At 41.9% G+C, this 15,656-nt stretch overlaps 1 protein-coding gene across 1 annotated transcript in view; it reads right to left on the bottom strand.

The window, feature by feature from the left end:
* Window positions 1-15,656, bottom strand: part of LOC126155336 (glypican-6) — a 95,682-nt gene that overhangs the window by 24,620 nt on the left and 55,406 nt on the right. The window contains exons 5-9 of the mRNA XM_049916221.1: window positions 12,288-12,444; window positions 11,838-12,003; window positions 3,964-4,094; window positions 3,529-3,705; window positions 502-617 (exon numbers count right to left, since the gene is read on the bottom strand). Coding sequence (XP_049772178.1) covers window positions 502-617; window positions 3,529-3,705; window positions 3,964-4,094; window positions 11,838-12,003; window positions 12,288-12,444 — 747 coding nt within the window. The remainder of the gene's footprint in view (window positions 1-501; window positions 618-3,528; window positions 3,706-3,963; window positions 4,095-11,837; window positions 12,004-12,287; window positions 12,445-15,656) is intronic.

Below are 15,656 nucleotides of genomic sequence, written 5' to 3'. Positions count from 1 at the left end.
GAGGAGGAGGAGGAGGATGATGATATGGATGTGAGTGGAGTGGGTGGGAAACGGGGGGGGGGGGGGGGGGGGAGAGGGAAATGTTGGCACACGAATGATGAAGGGGGATAGTTGGCTTACGAAAAATGATGCAGGTATGACAGTACAGCTGGAAGAGTGAGACGGTATGAGGTGGAAGACGTAAAGTATGTGAGGAGGCAAGTGGATAGAGGACAAGTTGGGAAGAGGCATGTAAAGGTGAAGTACATAAATAACAAGGTGAAGCCAGGGTATTCAGCTAGTATGTATAACTGTTTCCACATACAGGCTTTTCTGGTGGCGACAATCATTTCCTGATCTCTCTGTACTATTTCCTCCATTTGAGTGTGAATGAGTGTTGGATTCTAATACATTGTTATTAGATTATAGCCTCAGTCAACTATTTACATTTATATTTGTTTGTACTGATGTTGTTCTGGACTAATGATCTGCAAAATATTATGAAAAGTAAAGAATATGTACCTGGCTTTCATTGCTCCATTCCAACAGCTGTCTTCCTTGGCAGGACTAGCAGCTACAGCATCATTGTTGCATATTTGGTATGGTAAATGTGACCAGAACATTTTTGTATCTTGTACCTTAAAAAAGACATAAGTAATAAAAACCTCATGATAGAAAATGTTTTATTTTGCACAAAAAAATGAAGAATCTCACTAGTACCATAAGCACACACATAATGTAAACTCTGGTAGTGAGGATAATGACATCAGTGACAACGTAACCTAAATTAATCTTCTTTCTGTCAGAATGTTAACTACCAAAATAAAATATGTTTGAAGTAACAGGAGAACACACATATTCATGTTAAATTTCTCTTCCAATGTTATTTACCTCCACCAAAAGGAAAACAATTGGCCTTGAAAAACCTCCAAATAATCTTGTTATTGATAAACTAACCCAAAACAAAATAATGAAACACAAAAAGTTTCACACACAGTTTCAACATTCTAGTCTAAGCTTGTGTATTTTTCCTCTGTAAATTGTTAGTGCATCATTGATTAATAAATAAAACAATTATTTGGGCTCTTTTATTCCTAAAGAAAAGAAAAAGCTTACACTGATTAAAAGGCAACATGTAACGTATACAGAGAAAGTGCCAAAAAACGGTTATAGGTGTGAACTCAACTGAGAGTGTTACACAAAAGTCAAACTGTATCAACTGTTAGATGTTAAAAAATTTACTTACAAAATCCCAAAATTAGTTTCACTGAGGAGCCTAGGAATGTCTTCCAACATTGTATACTCAACATTAATTGAGGAAAGGCCTTCAAAATGTTTTCAAAGTCTGGATGTAGTTTACATACAAATAAGCTGTACTTGCTCACAAGTATATTTGCATGCAATGACTTTAACTACTTGTGAGAGACAGGCTATCAAAACTAAGGTTAGTATCATATGACCATTCCAAGGGGTTAAAATAAATTCAGAGACAGAGAAAATTTGAAGCTGTGATAGATGATTGCTCAGATCATACACAAGTCATCATGTAGCAATATACACTGAAGTGCCAAAAAAACTAGTACAGGCACGTGTATTCACATTCGGAGATATGTAAACGGGCAGAACATGGCGTTGCAGCTGGCAATGCCTATATGAGACGACAAGTGTCTGGTGCATTTGTTAGACTGGTTACTGCTGCTACAATGGCAGGTCAACAAGATTTAAGTGAGTCTGAATGGGGTGTTACAGTTGGCCATAGACCGATGGGACACAGCATCTCCAAGGTAGCAATGAAGTGGGGATTTTCCCAACAACCATTTCATGAGTGTACCATGAATATCAGGAAACTAGTAAAACATCAAATCTCCAACATCACTGCAGCTGGAAAAATATCCTGCAAGTACAGGACCAACAATGACTGAAGAAAATGGTTGAATGTGACAAAAGTGCAACCCCTTTGCAAATTGCTGCACATTTCAATGCTGGGCGATCAACAAGTGTCAGTGTGCGAACCATTCAACGAGACATCATCAATATGGGCTTTTGGAGCCGAAGACCCATTCACGTACCCTTGATGACTGCACAACACAAAGCTTTACGCCTCGCTTGGGCCTGTCAACACAAACTCTGAACTGTTTAAGACTGGAAACATGTTGCCTGGTCAGACGAGTCTAATTTCAGATTGTATCTAACGGATGGATGTGTACGGGTATGGAGACAACCTCGTGAATCCACAGATCCTGCATGTCAGCAGGAGACTGTTCAAGCTGTTGGAGGCTCTGTAATGATGTGGCGTGTGTGCAGTTGGTGTGATATGGGACCCCTTATACATCTAGATACAACTGACAGGTGACATGTACATAAGCATCCTATCCAATAACCTGCATCCATTCATGTCCATTATGCATTCCAGTGGACTTGGATAGAACCAGCAGGACAATGTGACATCTCACACATCCAGAATTCCTGCAGTGGCTCCAGGACCACTCTTCTGTGTTTAAACTTTTCATCTGACCACCAAACTTCCCAGACATGAACATTACTGAGCATATCTGGGATGCCTTGCAACATTCTATTCAGAAGAGATCTCCATTGCCTTGTAATCATACAGTTTTATGGACAGCCCTGCAGGATTCATACTCTCAATTCTCTCTAGCACTACTTCAGACGTGAGGCAAGTCCATGCCATGTTGTGTTGCAGCACTTCTGCGTACTTGGGGGCTGTACATGGAATCAGGAAGGTGTGCCAGTTTCTTTGTCTCTTCAGTGTACGATGGGTGGCACAATAAGTATAATAGTTTCTAAGCTGGATTACTGTGTGTTTCTGTCCGGTTGTCCTTGTAATTAGTTTGTTTGCTGATGAAATTTTGCTTAGTTGCTGACCATTTTGCCCCTTGCCATCCTGGAAATTCCTCACCATTCTTTTATTGAAACAAGTTTGTTATTTTAGTTGTGGACAGTTCACCCATTGAGTATCACAAATGAAGTTTCTGTAGACTTTGCTTAGACATTTCACCACTATAAATTTCGTAGCTGACAAAATTACTGAAAATTGTATTTTATTCCTTAGGATTGTATGTTATTTTCCCTAGTACAACATTTCTAAAGAAAATTATCTGCTGATAATGCTAAGTCTGCTGACAGTTCTATAGTTACTATACACAATAATCCATTAACCAAAATTAAGCTTCATGCAACCCAACATCATGAAATGAATACTTTAGTTCTGTTTTCCATTTTTTAAATTTCAGAAATTATTTTTGTGCAACATGACAAAATTTATTCTCATAAGAATATAACATTTGTGAATTTCTGTCGTACAATGTAATAAAGGCAAAAGTAATTGTAGAAAGGCCTATATGTTGCAGCATCAATCTAATTAAATTCTTTATTGCATTAATTCATGAAACTGCAACATTTTAAACATGCATGTTAAAAACATTTTATGAAATTCCTGGATTTAATGATTGATTAGTAATAAACTGTAGACATTCTAGGCTTTTGAATGAATGCACAATGATTCAGGCAATTTGTTTTGCCACTACCCACCCTTGACTTGATATCTTTGATAAGTTTTGTCAATTTTGCACTACCACTTCCACCATCATCATCATTGTCATCTAGGTTATCACTGTCTGCACCCATGTTGAAAGTATCAAAACTAAGTTCAGAAGCATCACGCCTCCTTCGTCTTCCCAATAATGGTTTTCCACAACCACTGAATACCTAAAAATGAAGAGAACATTTTTTTAAACTGCAACATAATGAAGGAAAAAAATTACATTAAGGTGTAATCTTTCCAATGGCCATTAATAAGATGACATTAATATGATGACATTAAAATGATGACATTAAAATGAAACAGTCAGCTTCAGAATATATTTTCATCAGAGGAAATACATTAACAAGAACTGATTACTTTTTAGAACACTAACTGCTTTAAGAACAAACAAAAAACTTTAAAAAATCCAATTACAAAATTACCCTTTGTGATATTTCATGCCCATTTTCCTGGAAATTCATGATAGCTTCCGAGATTTTTATGTCAATAGGCTCCACTACCATCTCAATGTTGAATGGTCCCAGCAGCCTCTCAGCTACTTTGTCCATAATATCTGTGAAGTGGTGGAAGTATGTTAGTAATGAAGGAGAATCCTGCTGAACACTAGGTTCAATTAAAAATAAAATTTAAGCGTTAAAACACAAGGCAGTATTTGCATGAAGCCAATCAAACACAATAACACAGATACAAGATTTTTCTATGTCCTTTGACCACACTAATATTTATAAATACTGTTTACAGTGATATATCCTTTAATTTGAATGAATGAACTATTAAACAGATTACACCACTCAAAATGAATTTACAGGCTATATTGTGGACATTAACTCTGAACTAAAAGTCACTAGACAAAAATGTGTAGTCAAGAAAGCTGTTGTGAAAAAATATTAGCCTGCGCCGAACCAGCGGGTGGAAAATGCTATTAAAGTTGAAGTACATTAGTTAATATGACAGACATTATTACTATTCACAAACTCTTTTAAATATTTCATTTATTTTCCAGCAGACTGACAATTATCTTTAGAGATGACCAGTTTTGACCAGCTCAAACAGTCATCCTTAGATCCAGCTCCTGCATACAACCATGCATTGTCACCCTGGTACAGCAACTGGATCCTAAGATGGACAGTCGAAATGGTTGAATCCTGCTACCTGTAAAGATAACTTTGACTGTGTCTGAAAATAAAAGAAACATTTTCACTATTTTAGCAAACAAACATCTCCAGATGATACAAATAATGTCAAATTTTGTTAAATTTTCAGAAAAAGGCTCATAAATAAACAATATTGCTTACATAATTCTCACATTAAATGTTATAACAACCATTGTTCAGTTTACCTGTTGTTCATGACAAACATGTGGTTAAACAACGAACAGATTAATTTCCATACACAAATTAATTACTCAGAAGTATATGGTTTGCATGACATTCAGTGTCAACTAGACAAAACAAGGAATAACTATATAATCAAAAGCAATTAATAAACACACTGCATCATGAACCCATGGAACTCTCGAACAATCTACACCACTGTACCATGGAATGTATACAGTGGGAGTCACTATACTGAGTCTTTACCCCTCCCCAGCAACAGTGATACTTCTTTTAAATTTCACACATCATCTATATTGCATGATCACAGCTTTTCTTGAAGCCCAGGGGCTTCTCTTTGGGGTTCGTGTGTTGTTCTAGCTGCGGGGTGGTAGCACCTGCTGATGTTTCCTTGTGGCAGCATCCGATGTTCATCGAGGCTCCTCTGCTGCTTGACATGCGGGAGGACCTTTAGTTCCTGCCTTTCCCTTCTTCATGTTTCTCAATGCCAGTTCTTTTTCTGTTGGCTGTGGATCTTGAAATACCAATCTGATATGGTCAAGCGCAATCATTATAGGTATGCCACAGATCTTCATCTTGAAATTATTGTCACCTCAACTAATTACTGGACCTTCATGTGGGGCTTGCAGCAGTCTCAGACTGTGTCATTCCATAATAGCACATGTGAACAAGTGGCTACATCTGCAAAGACAAATGTGTGGCGTCCAGTTTGTCCTGAGGCTGCAATTGAGTGAAACTAATGTAGGTGGGATCTCAACTTGATAGCAAAGTCTGATGCTGCAATGATTTCAACTCCTATATCTTGGATGAAATCTCCAGAAAGACACAATATTTGGCCATATACTAACTCTGCCATTGTGGCTTGGAGGTTACACTTGAAAACTGTTTCTAATCCTTCTAAAACAATCTGTAGAGTTTGTATCCACTTGTCTGCTGAGTGACATCTAAGGGCCAATTACAATTGTCGGTGTATGTGTTCCACCATACCTTTCGCTGCAGGATGATAAGTGATAGTCCTTATTCACTTGACATCTAACAATGTGGGAAGGGCTTTGAAGAGGTATGCCTCAAATTGACATCCTTGATCTGTCATTATTCTCAATGGTATACCAAAATATGCAGACTATCCTCTGAAAAACGTTTTTTACAGTCTCCACAGTGATGTCTGCCATAGGTAATGCTTCTGGCCATCTCTAATATCTGCTCACAATCTTAAGGCAGTAAGTGCAGCCATTGGAAATTGATAGTGGGCCCACAATATCTACATGGATGGGTTCAAATTGCTGGTCAGGCAGTATAAATGTACCTAGCGGTGCCTTGACATGTCTTGTGATTATTCACAATTAATAAGATGGTTATAATAGAAGGAAACATTCCACGAAGGAAAAATATATTTAAAAACAAAGATGATGTGACTTACCAAATGAAAGTGCTGGCAGGTCGACAGACACACAAACATACACACAAAATTCAAGCTTTCGCAACCAACGGTTGCCTCGTCAGGAAAGAGGGAAGGAGAAGGAAAGACAAAAGGATATGGGTTTTAAGGGAGAGGGTAAGGAGTCATTCCAATCCCGGGAGCAGAAAGACTTACCTTAGGGGGAAAAAAGGACAGGTATACACTTGCACACACACACACACACACACACATCCATCCACACATACACAGACACAAGCAGACATTTTGAAGCTGCTTGTGTCTGTGTATGTGTGGATGGATATGTGTGTGTGTGCGCGAGTGTATACCTGTCCTTTTTTCCCCCTAAGGTAAGTCTTTCCGGTCCCGGGATTGGAATGACTCCTTACCCTCTCCCTTAAAACCCATATCCTTTTGTCTTTCCTTCTCCTTCCCTCTTTCCTGACGAGGCAACCGTTGGTTGCGAAAGCTTGAATTTTGTGTGTATGTTTGTGTTTGTTTGTGTGTCTGTCGACCTGCCAGCACTTTCATTTGGTAAGTCACATCATCTTTGTTTTTAAATATATTTTCACAATTAATAAAACGTTCTGGGCTATTATGCCATGTTCAAATGGATTTCACCTTAAAACCCAATGTTTTGACCCCCATCTGCGGAGTGCATTTTCAAGGGGGATCGAAGCTTCCCTGAATTTTGATCCACAATCCAACATTCAGAGAAGCTATGATCCCTCTTGAAAATATCCTCAGTGGACAGGGATGAAACATTTGATTTTAAGTTGAAATCCATTCGACCATAGCATAACAGCTCACAAATTTTATTAATTGTGACATTTCCAGCTGTGAAAGCATATTTTACCTGTCATGTGATTTTGTACACTCCTGGAAATGGAAAAAAGAACACATTGACACCGGTGTGTCAGACCCACCATACTTGCTCCGGACACTGCGAGAGGGCCGTACAAGCAATGATCACACGCACGGCACAGCGGACACACCAGGAACCGCGGTGTTGGCCGTCGAATGGCGCTAGCTGCGCAGCATTTGTGCACCGCCGCCGTCAGTGTCAGCCAGTTTGCCGTGGCATACGGAGCTCCATCGCAGTCTTTAACACTGGTAGCATGCCGCGACAGCGTGGACGTGAACCGTATGTGCAGTTGACGGACTTTGAGCGAGGGCGTATAGTGGGCATGCGGGAGGCCGGGTGGACGTACCGCCGAATTGCTCAACACGTGGGGCGTGAGGTCTCCACAGTACATCGATGTTGTCGCCAGTGGTCGGCGGAAGGTGCACGTGCCCATCGACCTGGGACCGGACCGCAGCGACGCACGGATGCACGCCAAGACCGTAGGATCCTATGCAGTGCCGTAGGGGACCGCACCGCCACTTCCCAGCAAATTAGGGACACTGTTGCTCCTGGGGTATCGGCGAGGACCATTCTCAATCGTCTCCATGAAGCTGGGCTACGGTCCCGCACACCGTTAGGCCGTCTTCCGCTCACGCCCCAACATCGTGCAGCCCGCCTCCAGTGGTGTCGCGACAGGCGTGAATGGAGGGACGAATGGAGACGTGTCGTCTTCAGCGATGAGAGTCGCTTCTGCCTTGGTGCCAATTATGGTCGTATGCGTGTTTGGCGCCGTGCAGGTGAGCGCCACAATCAGGACTGCATACGACCGAGGCACACAGGGCCAACACCCGGCATCATGGTGTGGGGAGCGATCTCCTACACTGGCCGTACACCACTGGTGATCGTCGAGGGGACACTGAATAGTGCACGGTACATCCAAACCGTCATCGAACCCAACGTTCTACCATTCCTAGACCGGCAAGGGAACTTGCTGTTCCAACAGGACAATGCACGTCCGCATGTATCCCGTGCCACCCAACGTGCTCTAGAAGGTGTAAGTCAACTACCCTGGCCAGCAAGATCTCCGGATCTGTCCCCCATTGAGCATGTTTGGGACTGGATGAAGTGTCGTCTCACGCTGTCTGCACGTCCAGCACGAACGCTGGTCCAACTGAGGCGCCAGGTGGAAATGGCGTGGCAAGCCGTTCCACAGGACTACATCCAGCATCTCTACGATCGTCTCCATGGGAGAATAGCAGCCTGAATTGCTGCGAAAGGTGGATATACACTGTACTAGTGCCGACATTGTGCATGCTCTGTTGCCTGTGTCTATGTGCCTGTGGTTCTGTCAGTGTGATCATGTGATGTATCTGACCCCAGGAATGTGTCAATAAAGTTTCCCCTTCCTGGGACAATGAATTCACGGTGTTCTTATTTCAATTTCCAGGAGTGTATTTTGACAGGCCATACATTGTCAGACATACAGTTTACAGCTAACGTTCATGCTGGGCTACAGGAAACCCTGTTTAGTCGGATTCGTGGTTCCTCAGACTCCAAGATGTGTTAGACAGTGTATTGAAGAGATAGTCTGAGCTCAAAACTGCTGCAGAACAAACAGCCAAAGTGTTTGTGTCCAATATTGTCAACCCTTCATAGTTGGAAACCTGATTGTTGCACAAGCAATGTATGCAGCTCCTCATCGTCTTGTTCGCCTGTGCCATGGCATCAAAATTAATAGCGGCAGCTATGGCCTCAATGTGCAGTGATGTATGCTCGGTTATGTCAATTGCTTCAATCCGAGAGAGTGCGTCAGCAGATACATTAAGTTTGTCTTGCACATACATGATGTTGGTTACAAATTGGCGAATGTAGTCAATATGCCTCAGTTGTCATGGAAATACCTTATTTGGTTTCACTTTGAAGGCATAAGTTAGTGGCTTGTGGTCTGTAAAGATACTGAAATGGTGGTCTTCCAAAGAATGCTCTCTCTCTCTCTCTCTCTCTCTCTCTCTCTCTCTCTCTCTCCCCCCCCCCCCTTTTTTTTTTTTGCTGGAATACATTCCATGGTACTATTATCAATGCGTGATGTGACCAAAACTTCTGATAGGTGGTATACTGCCGCAACTGCCGAATTGTAACCGGCTGTGGCTACATGGGTATGGTCGGATGCCACATGCATCCATTGTGTAGCCAAGAAACTGGATTCCTTGACACCAAAAATACATTTTGATAGGTTCACTATTAGTCCTTGTGTGTGCTAACATTCAAACAACTTCATGTCAAATGCTGCATATATTCCTCTTCAGATGCAGACATAATGAGCACATCATCTGTAAATAAGTAACAAAATTCTAGATCACACGTTATCTCATTCACGAACCACTGAAACGTCTGGGCTGGATTACAGAGCGCGAATGGCATTTGTGTGAACTCTAATAAACCAAACGGCATGGTGACTGGTGACAGCTGTCTTGGGAGTGTCTTCTGGACCAAAATTTGGTAGTGTGCTCTGACCAAATGTATTGTTGAAAAAATTGTTTTACCTTGTACCCCAGCAGAGAATCCTCTATATGTGGCACAGGATATCTGTCCGGAATTGTTCTTGCATTTAACTGACGGTAATCACCACAGGGGCGCCAGTCATTCATCTGTTTGGGTACCACATGAAAAGGGGGAGGGGGGGGGGAGGCTGCCCAGCTGCTACTTGAAGAGCAGCAGATACCTTGACCTAACGTGCTACAAAGCTTTTGTTTGATAATTTGTAATTTATTAGGAGATAATTGTCAAGGGCGTGCATAAGTTGGCGGACCTGGGGTGGTGGGGATATGATGAAACGTCAACTGTGTGACAGATGCAAACGTTACTGACTGCCTCATGATCTGTGAAATTTTTTAGTAGTCGCGTATATTTCATGTGAGCTAAAAGCCTCGCCATAGTGGCAACACCGGTTCCCGTCAGGTACCCCAAGTTAAGCACTTGGATGGGTGACCATCGGGTCTGCTGAGCGCTGTTGGCAGGCGGGTGCACTCCGCCCTTGTGAGGCATACTGAGGAGCTACCTGATTGAGAAGTAGCAGCTCTGGTCTCTTAAACTGGCATATGGCCCTGAGAACAGTTTGCTGACCACATGCCCTTCCATATCCTCATCCAGTTACGCCTGTGGGCTGAGGATGACACGACAGCTGGTCAGTACCATTGGGACTTCATGGCCTGTTCGGGTGGAGTTTAGGTTTTTAGTATATTCCATTTTCTCAGAGACCACTGACTGGCGTGGTAGCAGTTGGGTTACCTTACCTTGTGCAGTCATGTTCGCTGTTGCGTCACATGTAGGTACGGTGCTATATTGTGCAATGCCAGTTCTCCTAGCGAGGGGTGTGATACATAGCCACAGTAAACAGCCACTCATAGGTGCGCCGAAGTCCGAGGTTGAGTAGTACAGTGACGTGTCCGTACGACGTAATCTTTGTATCATTTGCAGCACACACGCAAGAATCATTGCGGCTGTGACATGGTAACTTGGTCGTGAGGCACACTGAAATTACCGCTCCACTGTTGTGGTCAGTAGCAAACAAATGGTGTGTGTTGCCGGTGGACGTGCTTGTAGCTGCTACTTTATCGGCATCACAATTCGCTTTACATGGTGGCACACACTTCTGTGCGTCTTTACCAAATTTTCTGTGGTACCAATCTCTTACGTGCTGTGTCTCTGGCGAACGATTTTGACTCCTTTTGTGCGCTTTTTGTAGCACGGTCACTTGTAAGCTCAGCTAGTTGAGACTATAGTGACGATATAGTCGCCGAGTTCATGTTATCCTGTGCAATAGTCACCGTCACGACGCTTGTCGCCTGATACATTTCCGCTATCCGATCTGCTGTTCACGCTAATGCGTTCTAATCTCCGGGACATACCGTTAAAATCCTCTATGCAGCCGGATCGGGATAGCCATATACTGCATGGGACTGGAAACCTCGCCGTTTAGTCCCATAATCCCCTCTCACCCTCCCAAACAATCAATCAACTATACAGCGTAACCCATAAGTTTAGCTTCAGAATGGGACAATCACATAATCAATGCATTCTTTATAGCAGCATATCGTTCGCTTTCCGGGAGTGTAACGAGAATGCCCTGGACTTCTCCGTTAACGCATCTACCACGTAACTATATTTTGTTTCATCTGCCGTAATCTGTGCTAAGATGAATTGGCTCTCTAGTTGCCTAAACTAAAGCGAGGGGGGTTATGTTGCCAAAAAGGTGATGGTTTGATCGTAGTCTCGCTGATAACTCCCTTACTTGAGGTTGGCACGGCAGGCACTGGCGAGGAATTCATTTTCGTGCTGAATGAAAAACCGACGCGGCTGGCGCGTAAGTAACAGTTGTAGTTTTGACATGGTGTGGAACGTCGAAGCCGGCGCAGAACTACTTTTAGGCGTGATCACGTCGGGCGGCACCAGTGGTTAACTCGTGAAAAGATTTGTGGTTAACTCGTGAAAAGATTTATTTCCACATATAAACTAATTACACGCAAGTATGCGGTTTGCAACGAGACAAAACAAGGAGTAACTATATAATCAAAAACAATTAATTAACACAATGCGGCACGGAACCATTGAACTCTCTTACAATCACCACCACTGTACCGCGGAATGTTTATAGTGTGAGTCACTTCTACAGCTATTTAATTATTATGTGTCACATCTTACCAACAAAAGTGTTCCAGTCGGTTTCCAGTTCCGAATGATATGCCAAGCAGCCTTTCATAACATTTATACAATAATTATTGCACGCTTTCAGTTCTGGCAGCCCCTGACAAGCTGGGCAACCTGTCATTTTTGTGAGAGCACGGATACAGTCTTGGCTCGGAGCAATCTATAACAACAACAAAAAAATACATAAATCTAAGACAGGACGTCGGAATCACAGTATGTACCTTAACAATCAACACAGACCATTAACACCCATAAAATGTTTTCAAACTATCCCCTTTGTCATATCAAAATATGTTATCACAACACCAAGGAAAGACATATTTTGACAACGATTAAGTTTCTAATTTTGGATGTAAAATAGCGAAAGTCACAGTTAACCCGTGCTTACCATTGTAAGCCACATTTTCCTTAAGTATCTGCATAGTATTTAAAAGTGGTCCTCACCATAACCATGTTGTTGACAACATCACTCGCTACACTAAGCGCTTGGGCAAATGTACGTGTAGCAACAAAGGAGCGCTTTAATTGTATAGACAGCTTGTGAGGGACGTCACCGAATGGCTTCAACTCTTCCATGTGCTCACTGACGCACCGCAGGTACCTAGTGATATGGAAGGTAATCGACTGTTAGTACATATGCAACGTTTCTGATTTCTAAACACACAGTCAATGGTGTGGGGATAGAGTTTCTTATTTATTTTTGTGCTAAAAGAAAAAAGAAATACAGACATTTATCCAAAGAATAAATCGGTGTTCTGAAGCACCATGTTTGTCTCTCAGCAAAAGACAAAGAAAAAAAAAACAAATACAGTAAGAAGAAATTAGAGAACCCACCCATTATCTTCAATTGCGTGATATCCACATTCAACAGAGTAGCAGGCATTGACAACTAATATTCGGTTTTTATATATAAACCTTTGACTTTCCATGTGTATTCCAGATGTATAACATTCTCCGCATCTATGGCAAATCATCTAACAGAAAGTCATTCGTTACAGCCGGCCTGGCCAAAAGGAGTTCCACGAGCGCAAGTGCTTCAGCTGCGCTGCTACCTAGCGCTCGGAACGCAACAGCGAGTGGTTGCGAGGGACGAAGAGGGAAGGAAACGGGAAAGCTGCAGCTGGGCGCCGCTACAGCAAGACAGTCACCCTGTAACACGCTGAGCAGTTTGCCGGCAATGCTACCTGTGTTAAAGTAAATTAATGTTGTGCGTAAGGAATAGTATGGCACCTACGCAATTATCCCAAAACGAAAAAGTGGAGGAGCCAGTGCTGCATGGTAATTGCTTTCCTTTTCGTACGTCTGAAGGCCATGCAAAGTACTTAATATCTGCTCGCCCTATTATGAGCTCGAAAAATGCTTACTGCAACGTCATGATAACATCAGTCACAAAGACGACATGATACATTTGTCTTATGACGAACGACAGTGAATGCTGGCTGAACCAAGGCGGTCATTAGGGAAAAAAATTGAGTTAAGAGTAAATGGAGTGATGCTAAAATCTTATGGTCTACGTCACCAGTTATTTGAATTCATTAAATGCCTTAATGCAAGCGGAAAAATCAGATATGGTGGACAAGATTGACACTGTCAAACAAAAACTAATCCTGCGGAAGAATCAGCTTCAGTTTCATGACGTGGTACATTTCCCGGAATTCAAGGCAGTCATTTATGTACCAGACATGACTGACTATGTTTCAGTAATAGAAACATTTCATCACGAGTTCCCCAAGATATACCAGGACAACGCACGACTGAAGACTGTTCGTTTTATGTCAGATCGTTCACTTTTGGTTGCTGATGCACCTCATTACTTTCAACTTGAGCTGACAAACACATGTGGATAGCGGGAAAAATACACCAACCGTATGTGCCATTGGTTATAATATGTGAAGTAACTGTCTTCTCACGAGTTTGCTAACGCCAGGAAATAAATAGCCAAAGATTTGTGACAAAGAAGAAATTTTATTGCACCTCGTTTCATTCTCAGCAATTTAAGCTGTTCTCTTAGATTCCTGCCTAACTAGACACACTGAAGTTGCCACATATTCGGAAACAAACTGCCAAATATTTGGTTCAACCTTCATTTTATAGTCATTCGGAAATGTAAACAACATCGAATATAGTAGAACTTACTTGTTTTATATTCATAAGAAAGTCCCAAATCGTGTTAAAACGCTAAGATGAAAATGAAAAATTTCGCATATGAGGGAATGATGGGATGCGAACCCACTTTCCTGGACTCACTAATTCATAACATTATCCATTACGCTATGCCAAAGCCATGCGACTTTCATCTTTTGCCTTAATTATCATAGTATCATTTGAAGGCTTATTTTACTGAAGTATCTTGGCACTTAATGATAAGTATTGTGATAAATCTTAAATGGGCTGAATACAAAAACAGCCAAATATGCCAAAATGAACACTGTGTTTGTGGCACTAACTCAAAGATAGTACCAGTACAGTGTAACTGTCTCTGGCCCTAAACGAATATGGGTGTAATTCTGCTGTTAACGTATACTATAACAGACGCACAGTGTAGCACCCGGCTCAACGACATTTTTGTCCGAGCCAGGAATTACGAGACTTTCGTAAAATGTTACCCCAGGAGCAATATCCTCGATTGCGCAGACAGGCCGCTAAAGTTATTTCAATGTTTGTTTCAACACACGTGTGCGAGCGTTTCTCTTCGGTTATGAAACTGATAAAGTTCCACCAACGCTCGGTCTAACAGATATCAGTCTGAGTAACTAAATGTCTCTGATTGTAGCACGAAGAATAGTTCCAGATATATTACATATTCTAAAACAGAAATGTGTATAAATTTATAAACATCACAACTTAATGTTATTCCTTAACGTAAAGCTTTTTATAGTTCTGTCCACCGTATAGCACTGTCTAATGTACGGTACTAAAGTAATTAATATTGCTTTGTAAGAAGCATTGTATGTTGAAAATTAATAATGATAAAAATAATGCTTTTAGAAGTAGGCTGCAATATTTCCCTCTTAGAAGTAACCCCACAGTGTTTCAGACAGGTCGTCCCACGATTCCCCGCATGTGTAGTTTTGAGCACAGAACTGTCTCACACACAGATCTCGTAAAAGCACCGCGGTGGAGGGAAACCGGAACGCTAAATACACTCGGCTGCGTTTGCGAAGCGCGAGCGCGCATTAGGAGCGCAAATCTTGGCCAGGCCTGACTTACAGTGAAAGCACACATTTAAATAAAATACATTCTTCAACATGATTTACAAGAAAGTGGTAATGGAAGTGATATGGCACATACTAAGTTGTTATGTTGCACTTCTGTACAGTGATATCGTAACAAGTGCGAAATTTGTTTTGTGGGAGATCCATTAACGAACATCTCACTAGCAAGGAAATGACGCATACTCGTCATCGCCGAATTCGCCCAGATTCATGGTACATGTAGGGCGTGGTGAGACCAAAAAGTACCCCAAGCGGAAACTCCAGACGGCCAAAAGATTAGGAGGAAATAAAAGGAATTTTGATACTGATCTATCACCATGTCACGTTATCAATTGTCCCTGGTTTAGTGCGTTTAGGAAGCACTGTTTGACTCAGCGGTAAGAAATCTGTTTCGCATTGGAGGGGTCGCAGGTTCGACTCTGCCCGGTGGCAAATATTTTTGTGCTCCTTGGCAATGCGTTCACTACTGACATCAGAATTAACCGCATCATCATATAGGTTATTTTATTAATTTATATTAGCACAAAAAGTATAGGCATAGGATGAAATGCGCTCTCACCGCTGAGCCAAAAACCGGTTTCTATACACGTTGTCACAG

The sequence above is a fragment of the Schistocerca cancellata genome, chromosome 2 (genome assembly GCF_023864275.1).
Source record: "Schistocerca cancellata isolate TAMUIC-IGC-003103 chromosome 2, iqSchCanc2.1, whole genome shotgun sequence".
NCBI classification, from domain to species: Eukaryota; Metazoa; Arthropoda; class Insecta; order Orthoptera; family Acrididae; genus Schistocerca; species Schistocerca cancellata.
This window is presented reverse-complemented; position numbering and strand designations above follow the sequence as displayed.